This window comes from Zootoca vivipara, chromosome 6 (genome assembly GCF_965207765.1).
Source record: "Zootoca vivipara chromosome 6, rZooViv2.hap1.1, whole genome shotgun sequence".
NCBI lineage: Eukaryota > Metazoa > Chordata > Lepidosauria > Squamata > Lacertidae > Zootoca > Zootoca vivipara.
In genome coordinates this window covers 11,105,546-11,119,384 of record NC_142589.1, presented here as the reverse complement: position 1 = coordinate 11,119,384, position 13,839 = coordinate 11,105,546, and the positions used below count along the sequence as shown (strand labels likewise).

Here is a 13,839-nt window from a genome sequence, read left to right as displayed (position 1 = left end):
CCTAGGCTAGAAATCTCCACTTAAAAGGTTTGCTGATGGAAGAGTACTGCTTTCTGCCTTCCTAATTATTCAGGAATCTTCTTTGGGTGGGGATCTGCTGTTTGGTGGTGAGGCAGAGATAGACCAGTTTGATCCTCATCTATATTTCCCTTTCATTACGGGTGGGGAAGAATTAAATTTGGCTTGCCTTTATGGGTGAACCTATCAGCCCCTAAGTTGTGAAACTGTCTTTGCACCGAGGACCACAATATACAGTTTCTGGTGAATGCTGAACCTCTTCCCCCCCAGCTTTCGACAGTCAAGATGTATATTTTTAGCACTCACCTTATTTCTGTGATTGTAAGTTGTTTTAAAGTGATTTTGGCACCGTGCCGCAATGTTGCGTTTTAACGTCGCAACCTGTCCTGGGAACCTAGGGTGAAGGGCAAGTGATTAGAAAGTTATTATTATATATTATTATGTCCCATTATCATTTTCTGAAACAATATGTTGTGGAAGAAAATCAAACCTTTGCACTACGATTAGGGTAATGGTCTGTCTATTAAGACAAAGCAATTGCATTGGAGAAGACCCCCCCCCCATAAGCCAGACTCTCTTCTGAACTAATCAATATGCGTTCCTGCTTATTGACGGAGCTGACAGCTTTTTATATGGGTGACAGAAGTTGTCGCAACCCGGTTAATAAGAAACTAGCCTTACAGGAGAAGCGCAGGGAAAAAACAGCATTGCTGAAATCAAACATTGCATCCTTCGTCCAGTCTTTCATCTTCTCTCCCACTTTCAGGCCAACTTTTTCCTTATGCTCTAAGAGAGATGTGGCCTTATGAATATAAGATCTGAACAGGCTGAAGCCCATTACAGGCCCAGGGTCCTGCAGACCCCAGAGCCAGACATGGGGCTTGCGCACTGTGAACCAAAATGCAGGGATCCTTCGAGATCTGCTCTTCTCCGAATTTTGCAGTGAAGTTCTCCCGCCAAGTCATGTGTCCAGAAATGCAGGGGTGCAAAGTGTGCATGTAAATTGTGCATGTTACGGTAGTGACATACACAAAAGGCAAGTTCTGTTAGGGGAAATCACTTTGCAAAAGGTAATAATAAGCAGATTGTATCTTAGGCAAAATTGCAAACTGTTAGGTGAAATTTGCACTAAAAGCTCATGAATTTGCTTGAGGGCTCTCTCTCTCTCTCTCTCTCTCTCTCTTTGTGTATAATATCTCAAACTGACATGCAACTGGGGAGAACTGAGTTTAAGATTTGAAAAAGGGGAGACAGAAATTGACCGAGGAACTGGAATATTTTAAATTTTGGCACATAATTTTTTATTGATTTTCACAATTTTTCTTAAATTTCAATCTATGTTTTTCTTGCCTCCATGATGTTCCTATTCCCTCCCATACCCGCGGCTTTATATAACATACTTTTATTGAATACAATTATCCTCCATTTCGCTTACTGTTTTCATTCAGCTGCTCGTAATTCAAACCGTGCCCCGTGTTTTCATTTGAAAATGAGATTGAGGAACCCAGAATATTGACAGATTTTGCCATCCCTGCTGGGGAGATGGGCTGCTGGACTTGTTGCTGAATAGGAACCACCCCCTCTTAACTCACAAACCCCCTCTCTTGTGCGATCACTTCTCCTCCGCTTCACCTGTTCCAGGGTGGGATCCATGCCTGGCCTCCCTCCCGTTCATCGTCACTTCTGTTGCTAACCAGAGAGACAGGGGAACTAATCTGCCTTGACACTCAAAACATGTTAATTTGCAGCAGTGCGTTAACCAATTTATTGTCCCCTTGGAGTGGAAAGCAATGCAGAGCTCATCTCCTTTGGCAAGGAAGGGGCACCCATGCCATAGAAGGGGCAAATTGGTCCATTTATTGTTCTATCAGGCCACATTCGCACCATTATTTAAAGCACTACAATACCACTTTAAACAGTATGGGCTTCCCCCAAAGAATCCTGGGAACTGTAGCTTGTCAAGGGTGCTGAGAGTTGTAAGGAGACCTCTATAGTCCCCTTGCGGAAGTATAATTCCCAGAGATCCCTGGGAAGAGGCATTCACTGTTCATCTACTCTGGGAATTGTAGCCCTGGGAGTGGAAGAGGGGTCTTCTTCTTCTTCTTCTTCTTCTTCTTCTTCTTCTTCTTCTTCTTCTTCTTCTTCTTCCTCTTCCTCTTCCTCTTCCTCTTCCTCTTCTTCTTCTTCTTCTTCTTCTTCCTTAAATATTATTTATGCTTTTCAGGTTTATACATTTCACTAATTTTACAACCATTTTTAACATTTCAAAACTTGACTCCCTTCCCCCTCTTTCTGCGGTTCCTTAAATTTATGTTTAATATCTTCTGCATATCCAAATTAACCTAATTTGCTCATTTATTCCTCTGCTTCAAATATATGCTCTTATAAAACCACAGGTTATTACAGCAATCTTGCCAACATTCTTATCTGCAATTTATCTGTAAATACTCAATAAACCATTTCCATTTTTTAAAAAATAAAAAGTTTGTTATCTTGATTTCTTATTCTTCTGGTGAGTTTTGCCATTTCTGCATATTACATAAGTTTTTGTATCCATTCTTCCTTTGCTGGGACTTCTGCTTCTTTTCATTTTGGGGCGAGTAACATTCTTGCCGCTGTACCATAGCAGCATACATGAATAAGTTCCTAAACAGTTTAAAGGGGGCTTCTAACATATATCAGCTCACAGTAATGAGATTAATTTATGTCGGGATATTTTGGTTGACTTGCCATTGGGGAAAGGGCTCAGCGGTAGAACACCTGTTTGGCATGTAGAAGGTCCTAGGCTCAGTCCCCGGCATCATCTACAGGTAGGGCTGACTTCTGCCAGTCTGTGATGACAATATTGAATTTGATGTACAATTGGCTTTCTTGTTCCTGTCTCCTGTTGCTTCATTCTGCTTGCTGGCGGGTGTCCCCCGTGGCTATAGAAGTCCCAGGATGAATGGTTGAGGTATTTTCTGGCTAATCTACCTTTACAGGCTGAAAACGGCCAACGGCTTCTGCTGCTCCAGTTATTCTGCCTTTCCCTTTCTTCCCACAGGCCAGAAGAATGTCCGCGTCACCAGCCTTCTGATTTGCCAGGGCCTTCTCTGGGTTGGCACCGACCAAGGCATCTTGGTCCTTTTGCCTGTGCCCAGGCTGGAGGGGATCCCCAAGATCACAGGTGGGTCTCCTTCTGTTGCAGTGAGGATGGGGAAACATCTGTGGGCTTCCAGATGTGTCAGGGCTCAGAATCCCACCTGCCCCTGCCAGGATAATGGGAGGTGGAGTCCAATCCCAGAGCCACAGGTCCTCCGTGCCTGCATTAGAATAAGTCAGAGTTGCAGTAGGGGTAGCTAAGGCAAGCACGTCTCTCAAGGTGCTGTTAGACTCCAGCTCCTGGCTGCCCCAGACAGCAAGGCAAATAAGCCCCAGAGTCTACTGCCTTCAATTAATTTAAATGGGTCTACACTAAGTAGGATTTAGATGGCTACCATCCCATCATTTTATTGCTCAGATTTTTGGGGGGTGGGGGTGTCTCCATGTGGCCAAGTCACACGAAGCATCTTGTTGGAGGGGAAGCGGAAATTTGATTTTTTGCTTTCGGAGCTGGGTTGGGAGAGTTGCATTTGCTTCTGCTCCCCCCCCCACCCTCTCATTTTATTTATTGATTTGTTGCATTTATATAATCCTGCATTTTCCTCCCAATGAGCTCAAAGTAGCATGTGCATGGTTCTTCTTCCCCTCCTCCTTTTATCCCCGCAACAACTTTGTGAGGTAGGCTAGGCTGGGAGATGTAGGGATTGGCCCAAGGTCACCCAGTGAGCTTCCTGGCTGAGTGGGGGGGCAGATTTGAACCCTGGTCTGTCCCAGGTCCAAGCCCAGTGTTCCCCAAACTTTGGGTCTCCAGCTGTTTTTGGACTACAACTCCCATCGCCCCTAGCTAGCAAGACCAGTGGTCGGGGATTATGGGAATTGTAGTCTGAAAAAACAACTGGAGACCCAAGTTTGGGAAACACTGTCCTAGCCCGACGCTCTAACCACTACACCACCACTGCCCTTCTTAAAACAAATTTCTGCTATCTATGAAGCTGTTTTCTGTGTTCCTAAAAGGGCTCATGCATTTCTCTCTCCACTGCTCAGGGAAAGGCATGGTCTCCCTAAACGGTCACTGTGGCCCGGTGGAATTCCTGGCTGTTGCCCTCAGCACCCTGGCCCCAGACATCCTCAAGAGCGACAAGGAGGAGGACCCGCTGGCGGATCCCGTATCTGCCAAGGATGAGAAGCCGGACAGCAAACCGGCAGATCTGGCTTCCCAGAACAGCCCTCCGATGAGGGAGCTCCGGAAAAAGGGCATTCTCCTGCAGTACCGCCTCCGTTCCACTTCTCACCTCCCTGGGCAGCTGCTCTCGATGCGAGAGGCACCCTCCACCGCTGGCGGGAATGCCCCGGAGCACACCGAGGAGGATGGCTCCGTCTACGAGATGGCCGACGACCCGGACATTTGGGTCCACAACCGGCCGTGCGCCCGCGATGCTCACCGCAAGGAGATCTCCTCCCTAGCTGTGGTTTCTGGCGGGAGAGGCTACCGGAACTTCAACTCCAACGGCAAGCCTCCAGCCAGCAGTGAGACAGACAGCACCTTGTTGATATGGCAGGTCCCACTGATGCTATAACCCCGGCCCCCTCTCATTGGCCGTCCGGCCGTCCCTCCCACAATGCCTTGCTTTAGGACACCTTGCAATGGTGTGTTGAGCTCGCCAGAGGTGGTGGCTGCATTCCCCTCATCCCGATGGACTCTTCCCACCCACCCCCTTAAATCTTTTTGGAAAAAACATCTTGATTAAAAGAGGCTTCAGATTCCTCCTCTACTTTCCCCTCTCTCTCTTTGTCGCGATTGGAACACGCTTCAAGTCTCCCTCTTTGTTTGGAACACACACAAACGGCATGATCACATCGCACGTGGGGGTTTGGTCACTGGCGGAGGAAGAGGAGTGCGGGGGGAGCGCACCGCCCCCGGCAGCGCGATCCCGGCAGGGTGCCATCGTGGTTGCCCCCCGCCCACGCTGGGTGCCACGCCCCTGCAGGCAGCACATTATGCCCCCAGGACATGCCCCGCCCTCGTGTGCTCTCCGCCACTGGGTTTGGTTCTGAGATTTCTGCATATACACAAAAACCGTATGCTCAAACCGCCCCCAGCTTTCTGAGTCCTTCCCTTGCCAGAGCGCCAAGTGGGCTGGCTCCGGGATGCTCTCGCAAGACTTTGTGGGGTCGTCCGAGTTCCTGTGGGATCTCACGCAAGTATCCCCAGGTTTCCGGAGCTGGAAGGCAGAGAGCTTAAAAGCTCTTTTTGCACTGAGGAACCCAAGCAGACCTGGAGCAAATAGAGCTTGCAAGGTCTCTGCCTTGCTTGGGGAGACCATGCCAAAATGGTGTGCCTATTCTGGGGTGCTCTTGCGAGTTCTTTCAGGGACTGTGCGACTTCTTGGGAGAGCTTTGCTAGACTTCTTCTGGAGACGGCACCCTGAGAGGGCCTTGAACAGTGCAGAAGGAGCTTTTAAATCCCCGGCCTTGTCTGTATTTATCTTGTGGGATTTCAGCCAACTGGACTTCATTGGTTGAAATTGTGCAAGTTAAATATGTTTGAGGTGTGATCACACTGTACGAAATAGAGAGATTTGTGTTTTTTTGCATTTCAAGGGGTTGTGTTTCCGCACTATTCCGACTTGGAGCACACCCACTGAAAAAAAAAGACCTTCACTTCAGTGGGTCTACTCTGAGTAGGAGACAACTCCAGACCTCTTATGTGCAGCCGTTTCCCATACTTACAAAACGAGCTTGCGGTTTTAAAAAAAGAACTTTCCAGATGGCATAGGAATTGGCGCCCTCCTTGCAGGCTTTGGAGGCGGGCCAAAATTACCCCCACTCCACCCACTGAATCCTCTTCTCTCTCTGCACCCCCCCCCCCGGATCCCCAGAAAGTGGCATGAGGGTTTGTGTATCCATGTGTGAATATATATATGTAATATTAAAAGCCATGTACATTATTATGTTGTATAAATAAAATCTGTATATAGCGTGGGGGCATCTCGGGATGCTGGAATAAAGGTGTTTGGAAAAACGAGAGATCAACTGTGCCGGAAGCTTTGACATCTCCTTGACAGCTGGTGTGTCTGTTCCCACCTGGCTCGGATTAGAATCCCGCCAGCTAAGCAAAGCGTTTTGTCGTACGATGAGATGCGGAGACATTTCTCAAGCAACGCTGGAGGTGCCCAGTGGCTGGGCGCCCCTTGGGATAAGAGATGAGCTGGAAGAAGTGAAACTCGATTTTGTGGGATGCCTAGAGGGTGGTGCAAGCTTGCCTGACCTCACAGGTGGCAAACCTTGCCCCTCTCTCAGGGTGGTCCAACTTTTCATGCCATGGGCTACAAAAGTACTTCCGCACAGAACCCATGGGCCGCACGCTGCCTTGTCACATGGGGCACGTGGAAAGGATGCCAAAATTTGAGGACACCCCCCCCCCCAGCAATTGCACTGCCTTTCCAATGCCCAGCGTTTCACTTACCCAACTTTGGGAAGGCGAGGAAGTTAAGGGCAATAGTGGCAAGTGGTGGCAGAAGTTAAGGGCAGTGAAGGCAAGTGATGGAGGAAGGGAAGGGAAGTGAACGCAAATGATGGGAGGAAATTGGGGCAGTAAAGGCAGGTAGTGGAGGAAATTAAGGGCAATGAAGGCAAGTGATGGAGGAAGTTAAGGGCAGGAAAGGGGAGTGATGGTCCAGTTCAGGAACGGGAAAGCTGTGGCTCCTGACTCCCAGCAGCACAGTTTATGGTCCAGAATTATCAGAATCTTAGTCTAGCAACATCTGGGGAGCCCAAGGACAGCTGCCCCTGAACCCCCTCCCCCCCGAAAGACAGGGAGGACAAAGAGGATATGGAGGGCTGCTAGCAGTCATCTTTACTGTCATTGTTTGTGTCCTCTGGGACGGACATCATATGTGTGTGCCTGGAGCTTCTCGGTGTGCAAAACAGCCGGGGAAATCGTATTTTAAGAGCTGCGGTGTAAAGCTCCCTGGGTTTCTTGTGGGAGTTTCAGTGTGCATCTGTAGATGTTTACTCAGAAGTAAGCCCCGCTGAGCCGACTCCCTCAGAGGTGTGTTTGGAATTGGAACCGCAATGCATAAAATCTGCATAAATTTGCACAGGTGGTAGGAAAATGATCCATTCTTTAAGAAGAGAGGGGGGCTTTCTTTCTCCGCTGCAGGTAAAACAGGTGTCCTTTTGGGGGGTATGGCAGTTCTCTCTTCTCTTGCACACAGGAGGGGAGCTTTCCTACTGAAGCTGGCTTTTGCACACGGCTAGCTTTTTAATGGAATAATTTGTAATGGAAAGGTATCTTAAAAGAAACAAAGAAAGACCCAAATTAACTGACTAAATGCCGTGGCCCATTTGTTGTTGTGTTTGTCTTCGGTAAAGGTAAAGGGACCCCTGACCGTTAAGTCCAGTCGCAAATGACTCTGGGGTTGCGGCTCTCATCTCACTTTACTGGCCGAGGGAGCCGGTGTTTGTCTGCAGACAGCTTCTGGGTCATGTGGCCAGCATGACTAAGCTGCTTCTGGAGAACCAGAGCAGCGCACGGAAACGCTGTTTACCTTCCCGCCGGAGAGGTACCTATTTATCTACTTGCACTTTGACGTGCTTTTGAACTGCTAGGTTGGCAGGAGCAGGGACTGAGCAACGGGCGCTCACCCTGTCACAGGGATTTGATCCGACGACCTTCTGATTGGCAAGCCCTAGGCTCTGCGGTTTAGACCACAGCGTCACCAGTGTCTTACCTTATAGTATTTCAATCTACCCTAACCTCTTTGGCTAAAATGGGTCTCGAGGTGCCTTAGGCAAATAATAGACTCATAGAAGGTAAAAGGGTAAAGGTAAAGGACCCCTGGATGGTTAGGTCCAGTCAAAGGTGACTATGGGGTTGTGGCACTCATCTCGCTTTCAGGCTGAGGGAGCCGGTGTTTGTCCACAGACAGCTTTCCGGGTCTTGTGGCCAGCAGGACTAAACCGCTTCTGGCACAACAGAACACTGTGACGAAATTCAGAGTGCATGGAAACACCGTTTACTCTCCCGCCGCAGTGGTCCATATTCATCTACTTGCTGTGGTGTGCTTTCGAACTGCTAGGTTGGCAAGAGCTGGGAAGAGCAACTGGAGCCCACCTTGTTGTGGGGATTTGGACCACAGTGGTTTAGACCAGTGCTCCCCAACCTTTTTATTGCCGCGGACCAGTCAATGTTTGATAATTTTACTGCGGCCCGCTGAGGGGGGGGGAACGTTGATTGCTTATATTTTATTTAGATTGTTTTGATTTAATAATTTTAATTTAATTGTATTTAATGTTCCTTGGGTGGCCCGGTACCAATTGATCCATGGACCGGTACCGGTCCGTGGCCCGGGGGTTGAGGACCACTGGTTTAGACCACAGCGCCACCCGCGTCCCTTGCAGACTCATAGAACTGTAGAGTTGAAAGGGACTCCAAAGGTCATTGAGTCAAACCCTCTAAAATACAGCTAAAGAATCCCTGACAAATGGCCATCCAACTTCTGTTGAAAAATTCTAACGAAGGAGAGTCCACCACCTTCTAAGGGAGTTCGTTCTACCACCAGAAAGTTCCTCTTCATGTTTATTTGGAATTTCCTGTCCTGTCCTTTGAATCCATTGGTTCGCATCCTGCCCTCTGGGACATAGAATCATAGAGTGGTAGGCTTGGAAGGGGTGCCATAGGTCATCTAGTCCAGCCCCTTGAAATGCTGGAATACTGGACATAGATAGGTCACTGGCCTGATCTGGCAGAGCTCAGGAGAGTTGGGCACAGGGCTAGCGAAGGAGCACAGCAAGAGGTGTAGCGATGGGTGGGAAAATAGGGTCCCCAAACTCAGTGTGTTTATGTACAGATGAGTAAGCGAGAAAACAGGCAGTAATGGGATGAAGAGGGGGGGGGTTCTGAGCCAGGAGAGAATTCCTGTGTCGGCAAGCGAGGCAGGTTTTTATTTTTTTGTTTAAATCAGCTTGTTAAATCCATCCCAAATCCGATTTCTCGATAACTCCAATTTCATTTTCATTTTCGCCTTTCAATTATATTCCCGGCAACTCAACCTTGAAATGGGGCCATCTCAGCCGACGCCGCTGCCTGCGAAGGCCCTATTACGACTGGTACACGATTTCCGCAGCTTATTTTTTTCCTAATTAGACATTAAATGCATGTAACGTCTTCTCCCTTCCTTTTAAAAAGAAAGCTGTTTTCGGCTCCAGATTAAGTTGTCATGCTTTTCGCCGCACCTCGGATCTTGGCTTGATGCTCCGGCTCGCCAATTTTGGGGGGTGTTTGAATAATGGGGGAGAGAGGAGAAGCACCGTAAGGCAAAAATAAAACTAAAAATCCACGCAAAGCTCCCCCTCAAATTTATTTCCTTCATCCGCATGCCACTGCAAAACCTGTCAAAAGAGGGCAATTTGAGTACAATAGTTGAAAAGCCATTCAGCTCATTGATACAATTTCACAACTATTGGATCTAGCATGAGGGATGACTGGATCTTACAGCCACTTAGCATTAAGGTTTTCCAGTGTTTAGAAACTCCAGTGCTTGACTGCACAGGAACTTAACCCAGAGCCTTGTAGCTGAATCAGACCAAAGACCTATCTCATCCATCATCCTAATAGTATTGGTCTATTCTGAGTGAGTCAACAGTGTGATGCAGCAGCAAAGCAACAGAAAAAAGGGGTAATCCTATTCTAGGCTGTATAAACCAAAGTTTGGTGTCCAGATCAAGGGAAATAATAACACCATTCTATTCACATCTTCTGATTTGTCGCAGACCGCTTCAGAGCGTGGGTCTAGTCCTCTGGGAAAGACCCGATCTCCACAAGGAAAAAGGGGGCTGTGTACCCTTGTAATTAGCCCACAAAGTTACAGTATTTGGGGCGCTGCGGATCTGGCTGTGCTCTTTGTGAGCTCTCTCACCCCCTAAACCACGAGCACTGGGGACCATTCGCTACCCCGCGGTGAGAAGCCTTGGCATTCTGCCTTGGTCAGACCACACCGGGAGTGTGCTGTGTCCGGTTCTAGGTGCCACAATTTAAGAAGGGTGTTGACAAGCCGGAACTTTGCAGGGTGAACAAGATGATCGAGGGCCTGGAAACTGTGTGGGATATGTTTAGCCTGGAAGAAAGGAGACTGAGAGGAGATATGATAGGCATCTTCAAATATCTGAAGGGCTGTCCCATGGAAGATGGAATGAGCTTGTTTTCTCCTGCTCTAGAGGGTAGGGGTACGAACCAATGGATTCAAATGACAAGAATGGAGATTCTAACTGACTGTCAGGAAGATGTTTCTGACAATAAGAGCTGTTTGACAGTGAAATGGACCCCTTTGGAAGCTGGTGGACTTTCCTTCACTGGGATTTTTAGGTGGTGCTGTGGGTTAAACCACAGAGCCTAGGGCTTGCTGATCAGAAGGTCGGCGGTTTGAATCCCTGCGACGAGGCGAGCTCCTGTTGCTCGGTCCCAGCTCCTGCCAACCTAGCAGTTCTAAAGCACGTAGAGGTGCAAGTAGATAAATAGGTACCGCTACAGCGGGAAGGTAAACGGCGATTCTGTGTGCTGCTCTGGTCCGCCAGAAGCGGCTTAGTCATGCTGGCCACATGACCTGGAAGCTGTACACCGGCTCCCTCGGCCAATAATGTGAGATGAGCGCCACAACCCCAGAGTCGGTCACGACTGGACCTAATGGTCAGGGGTCCCTTTACCTTTACCTTTGGATGGGCAACTGCAAGGTATTTTTAAGCTGTGATTTCTGTACTGGAAGGGGGTTCCTCCAACAGTACAATTCTATGATTCTATGATTCTGTTTGCCATAGTGACCAGATGTCATGAGGGCATTTTTTAAAAATGCTTTATTTGGTCAGAGAACTGCAAAATTCAGAGAAGTGCGAATTTCAAACAAATTTCCATTTTACGCATTGGTTTTGGGATGTTTGAATTAGGTGGGTTTGTCTTAAAATGCAAACCGAACCAAACTTCTCCCAGCAAAGGCCTGCCTGGATCCACGTGTTTTTCAAAAACTCATTTGTCTTTCTTGGACAAAGTTTGTTCTTTATTTAATAACCAACCCAGCAGTCACTTTTATGGAGAGGAGGCTCATTCCTTTATCGCCATCTGCAAATCTTGCCTTGCTTTGTTTACAACAAGTAGTAATTGTTTAATAGTGAAGCCATAAAAAAGGATAAAATGTCTTTTCCTTTTCATCAGCTGGGGAAAGTGTTCATAACTCCCTCAAGTGTGGCGTGAGACCTCCTCCTTGTTTGTTTTGTAGGTAGGTTATGTTGTTTTATAATTTATCCTCCTTGTTACATGTGTGAGCAGAATGTTTAAAGTAATCAGTTTAGTATCAGCAGTTAGCTGAGTTTAAAACACCATCTCTTTCAGCACTAAAGTGCAAACTTTTGAGACTAGGCTACAGCTTACCTTCCAAGTCCTGGACTGCAGAATCCGGGACCGGCAGCCGTGTGACACCGAAAGTTGCGTCGGTGTAACTTCCGGTGTTGCTTTGCCCTTCTATGGGCACCAGAAATGGCCGCCGCTGGCTTCAAAAGTCGCTTGTATGCATGTCAGGAAGTGCGTCAACGCAACTTCCGGTGTCGCTCCACCCATCTCTGGCCACCAAAAATGGCTGCTGCTGGCACTGGAAGTCACGTCTATGCACTTCCGGACATGCGTAGGTGTGACTTTTGAAGCCGGCGGTTGCCACATTTTTGGTGCCCATAGAAGGGCAAATCGGAAAGGAAAAAAATGGCCGCCGGCAGGAGAAAATAACGGAGAAAAATGGGAGACAAAGTGATATGGGGGACCACCAGGAAAAGGTAAGTAAAAATGGGGGTTTCCCGGGGAAAACGGGGTACTTGGCAGCTATGGGCTACAGAGCCTTGTTGCGTTTATACAGGTTGCGATAGCAGACTGGATCGTCTCCGTTTCTCCCTCTTAATAAAAGAATCACCAACAGACTGTAAATTTAGCACTTAAAAAGTTTTACTTGCATAAAGTCCTGCACACAATTCCAGAAGCAACAACTACAAGGCAGGCAAATTCTACTTCTAGGTTACATAATACATAGCTGAGCTCAAAATGGAGTCTCTGTTGGAGTGGAGACCAGACAGGTGCCGGCCTGCCTGCCTCAGAAGCATGGTGGAAAGGAGAATGACAATGAGGTAGGAGGAAGTAGGAAAGGTTAAAACCTTTTGTCTATTTCCCACCAGAGAACTCAAGGGAAGTGATGCCACACAGAGCTCTTTCTCTGCTAATTACATTGCTTTTCTTTGCAATCTATCTAACAATTTGCAGCTCTGTGGTTGCTAGTCCCTAGAGTTACTAAACAGCAAGAATGATTTGTTATTTTGACTGCGACCCCCCTAATTTTGGAAGTGTAGCTGCTGCTATTTGCTGGACTCTGCGGGAGGGGTGAGTTGTTGTCCTCAGGTCCTGCTCGAGAGTTTTCCTTTGGGGTGACTGGTTGGCCATTTTGAGAATGCTGAAACGGCGAGAAAATAGAGTAAAACGAATTAAAACTCCTACCAATGCTTCATAGAATTTTGGTTGGAAGTCACCCCCTAAAGCAGGGGTCAGCAAACTTTTTCGACAGGGGACCGGTCCACTGTCCCTCAGACCTTGTGGGGGGCAGGACTGTATTTTGAAAAATATAAATACCCTGCAAGCAGGTCCCGCAGCTGCCTCCAGACCTGGAGGAGGAACGCACTCTGCATGCGCTCAGGAGCACATCTCAGCGCCGCCCACTCACCGGCGTTGTTGATGAGCAGCAGCTGCTCCATCGGCCCATCCCCGCGGAGCTCCCAGGTGCCGTGCACCAAGCGCTGCAGCCCATCGTCTGAAGCCAGGTTGGCGGACAGGCTGCGCACACAGAGCGCCAGGCAGGTGGTGCGCAGCTCGCCCTCCAGCTGCTCCAGCGCAGCCGCCGAGTGCACCAGCAGCAGCAACGCCGAGCTGGGTGCCAGGTGTGGGGGCAGCAGGCATGCCAAGCTCCGGCTGAAGCCTCATGATGTGCCCGTCACGATGCCCATGGCGCGGACCAGACCTGCCGCCTGCCCGCCGGCCTCTCCTTCCATGGCAATGCTGGGTTTACCTCAGTAAACCCGCGCCAACGTCGCCGCCCACCCGGACGTGTCCGCAGCTTTGGATTGGTTGCAGGAGCTTCCTGTAGCCAATCCAAAGCTGTGCCAGCGTTGTGGAAGTCAGTCCCCACACGACAAGGCGTCCACAGCTTCTTTTCAAGGAAATGCCACGCCACGCCAGTTTAGCTTAGTGCGGGGACTGACCTAGCGGGTGGCAGGGTCCGTGGGCTGGATTTACAAGCCTGGTGGGCCCTATCCGGCCTGTGGGCCGTAGTTTGCTAACCCCTGCCCTAAAGGGCATTCAGTCCAACCCCCTGCAATCCAGAATCACAACCAAAGCCCCCCTGACAGATGACCATCCAACTTCTGCTTAAACACCTCCAAGGAAGGAGACTCCACTACCTTCTGAGGTTGTCTGCTCCCCTGTCGAACAGCTCTGACCGTCAAAAGGTTCTTCCTAATGTGTAGTCAGAATCTATTTTCAGAATCCATTGTTTTGGGTCCTGTCCTTTGGAAAAGCAGAAAAAACAAGTTGTCTCCATCTTCCAGGTGACAGCCCTTCAGATATCTGAAGACGTCCTTACGTTCTGACACCCGTAATATATTTTCCAAGGCTCTTCTTTGAATATAAATATTTTCAATATTTTGCTTTTCTTTTTG

General features: G+C 48.5%; 1 protein-coding gene across 9 annotated transcripts in view; it reads left to right on the top strand.

Moving 5' to 3' along the window:
* Positions 1 to 6,126, top strand: part of ARHGEF10L (Rho guanine nucleotide exchange factor 10 like) — a 135,136-nt gene extending 129,010 nt beyond the window's left edge. For all 9 annotated transcript variants that reach the window (XM_035121223.3, XM_035121227.3, XM_035121226.3 and 6 more), the window contains 2 exons: positions 3,062 to 3,184; positions 4,144 to 6,126. In XM_035121223.3, coding sequence (XP_034977114.3) covers positions 3,062 to 3,184; positions 4,144 to 4,676 — 656 coding nt within the window. In that variant the 3' untranslated portion in view covers positions 4,677 to 6,126. The remainder of the gene's footprint in view (positions 1 to 3,061; positions 3,185 to 4,143) is intronic.
* Positions 6,127 to 13,839: the final 7,713 nt, after the last annotated feature.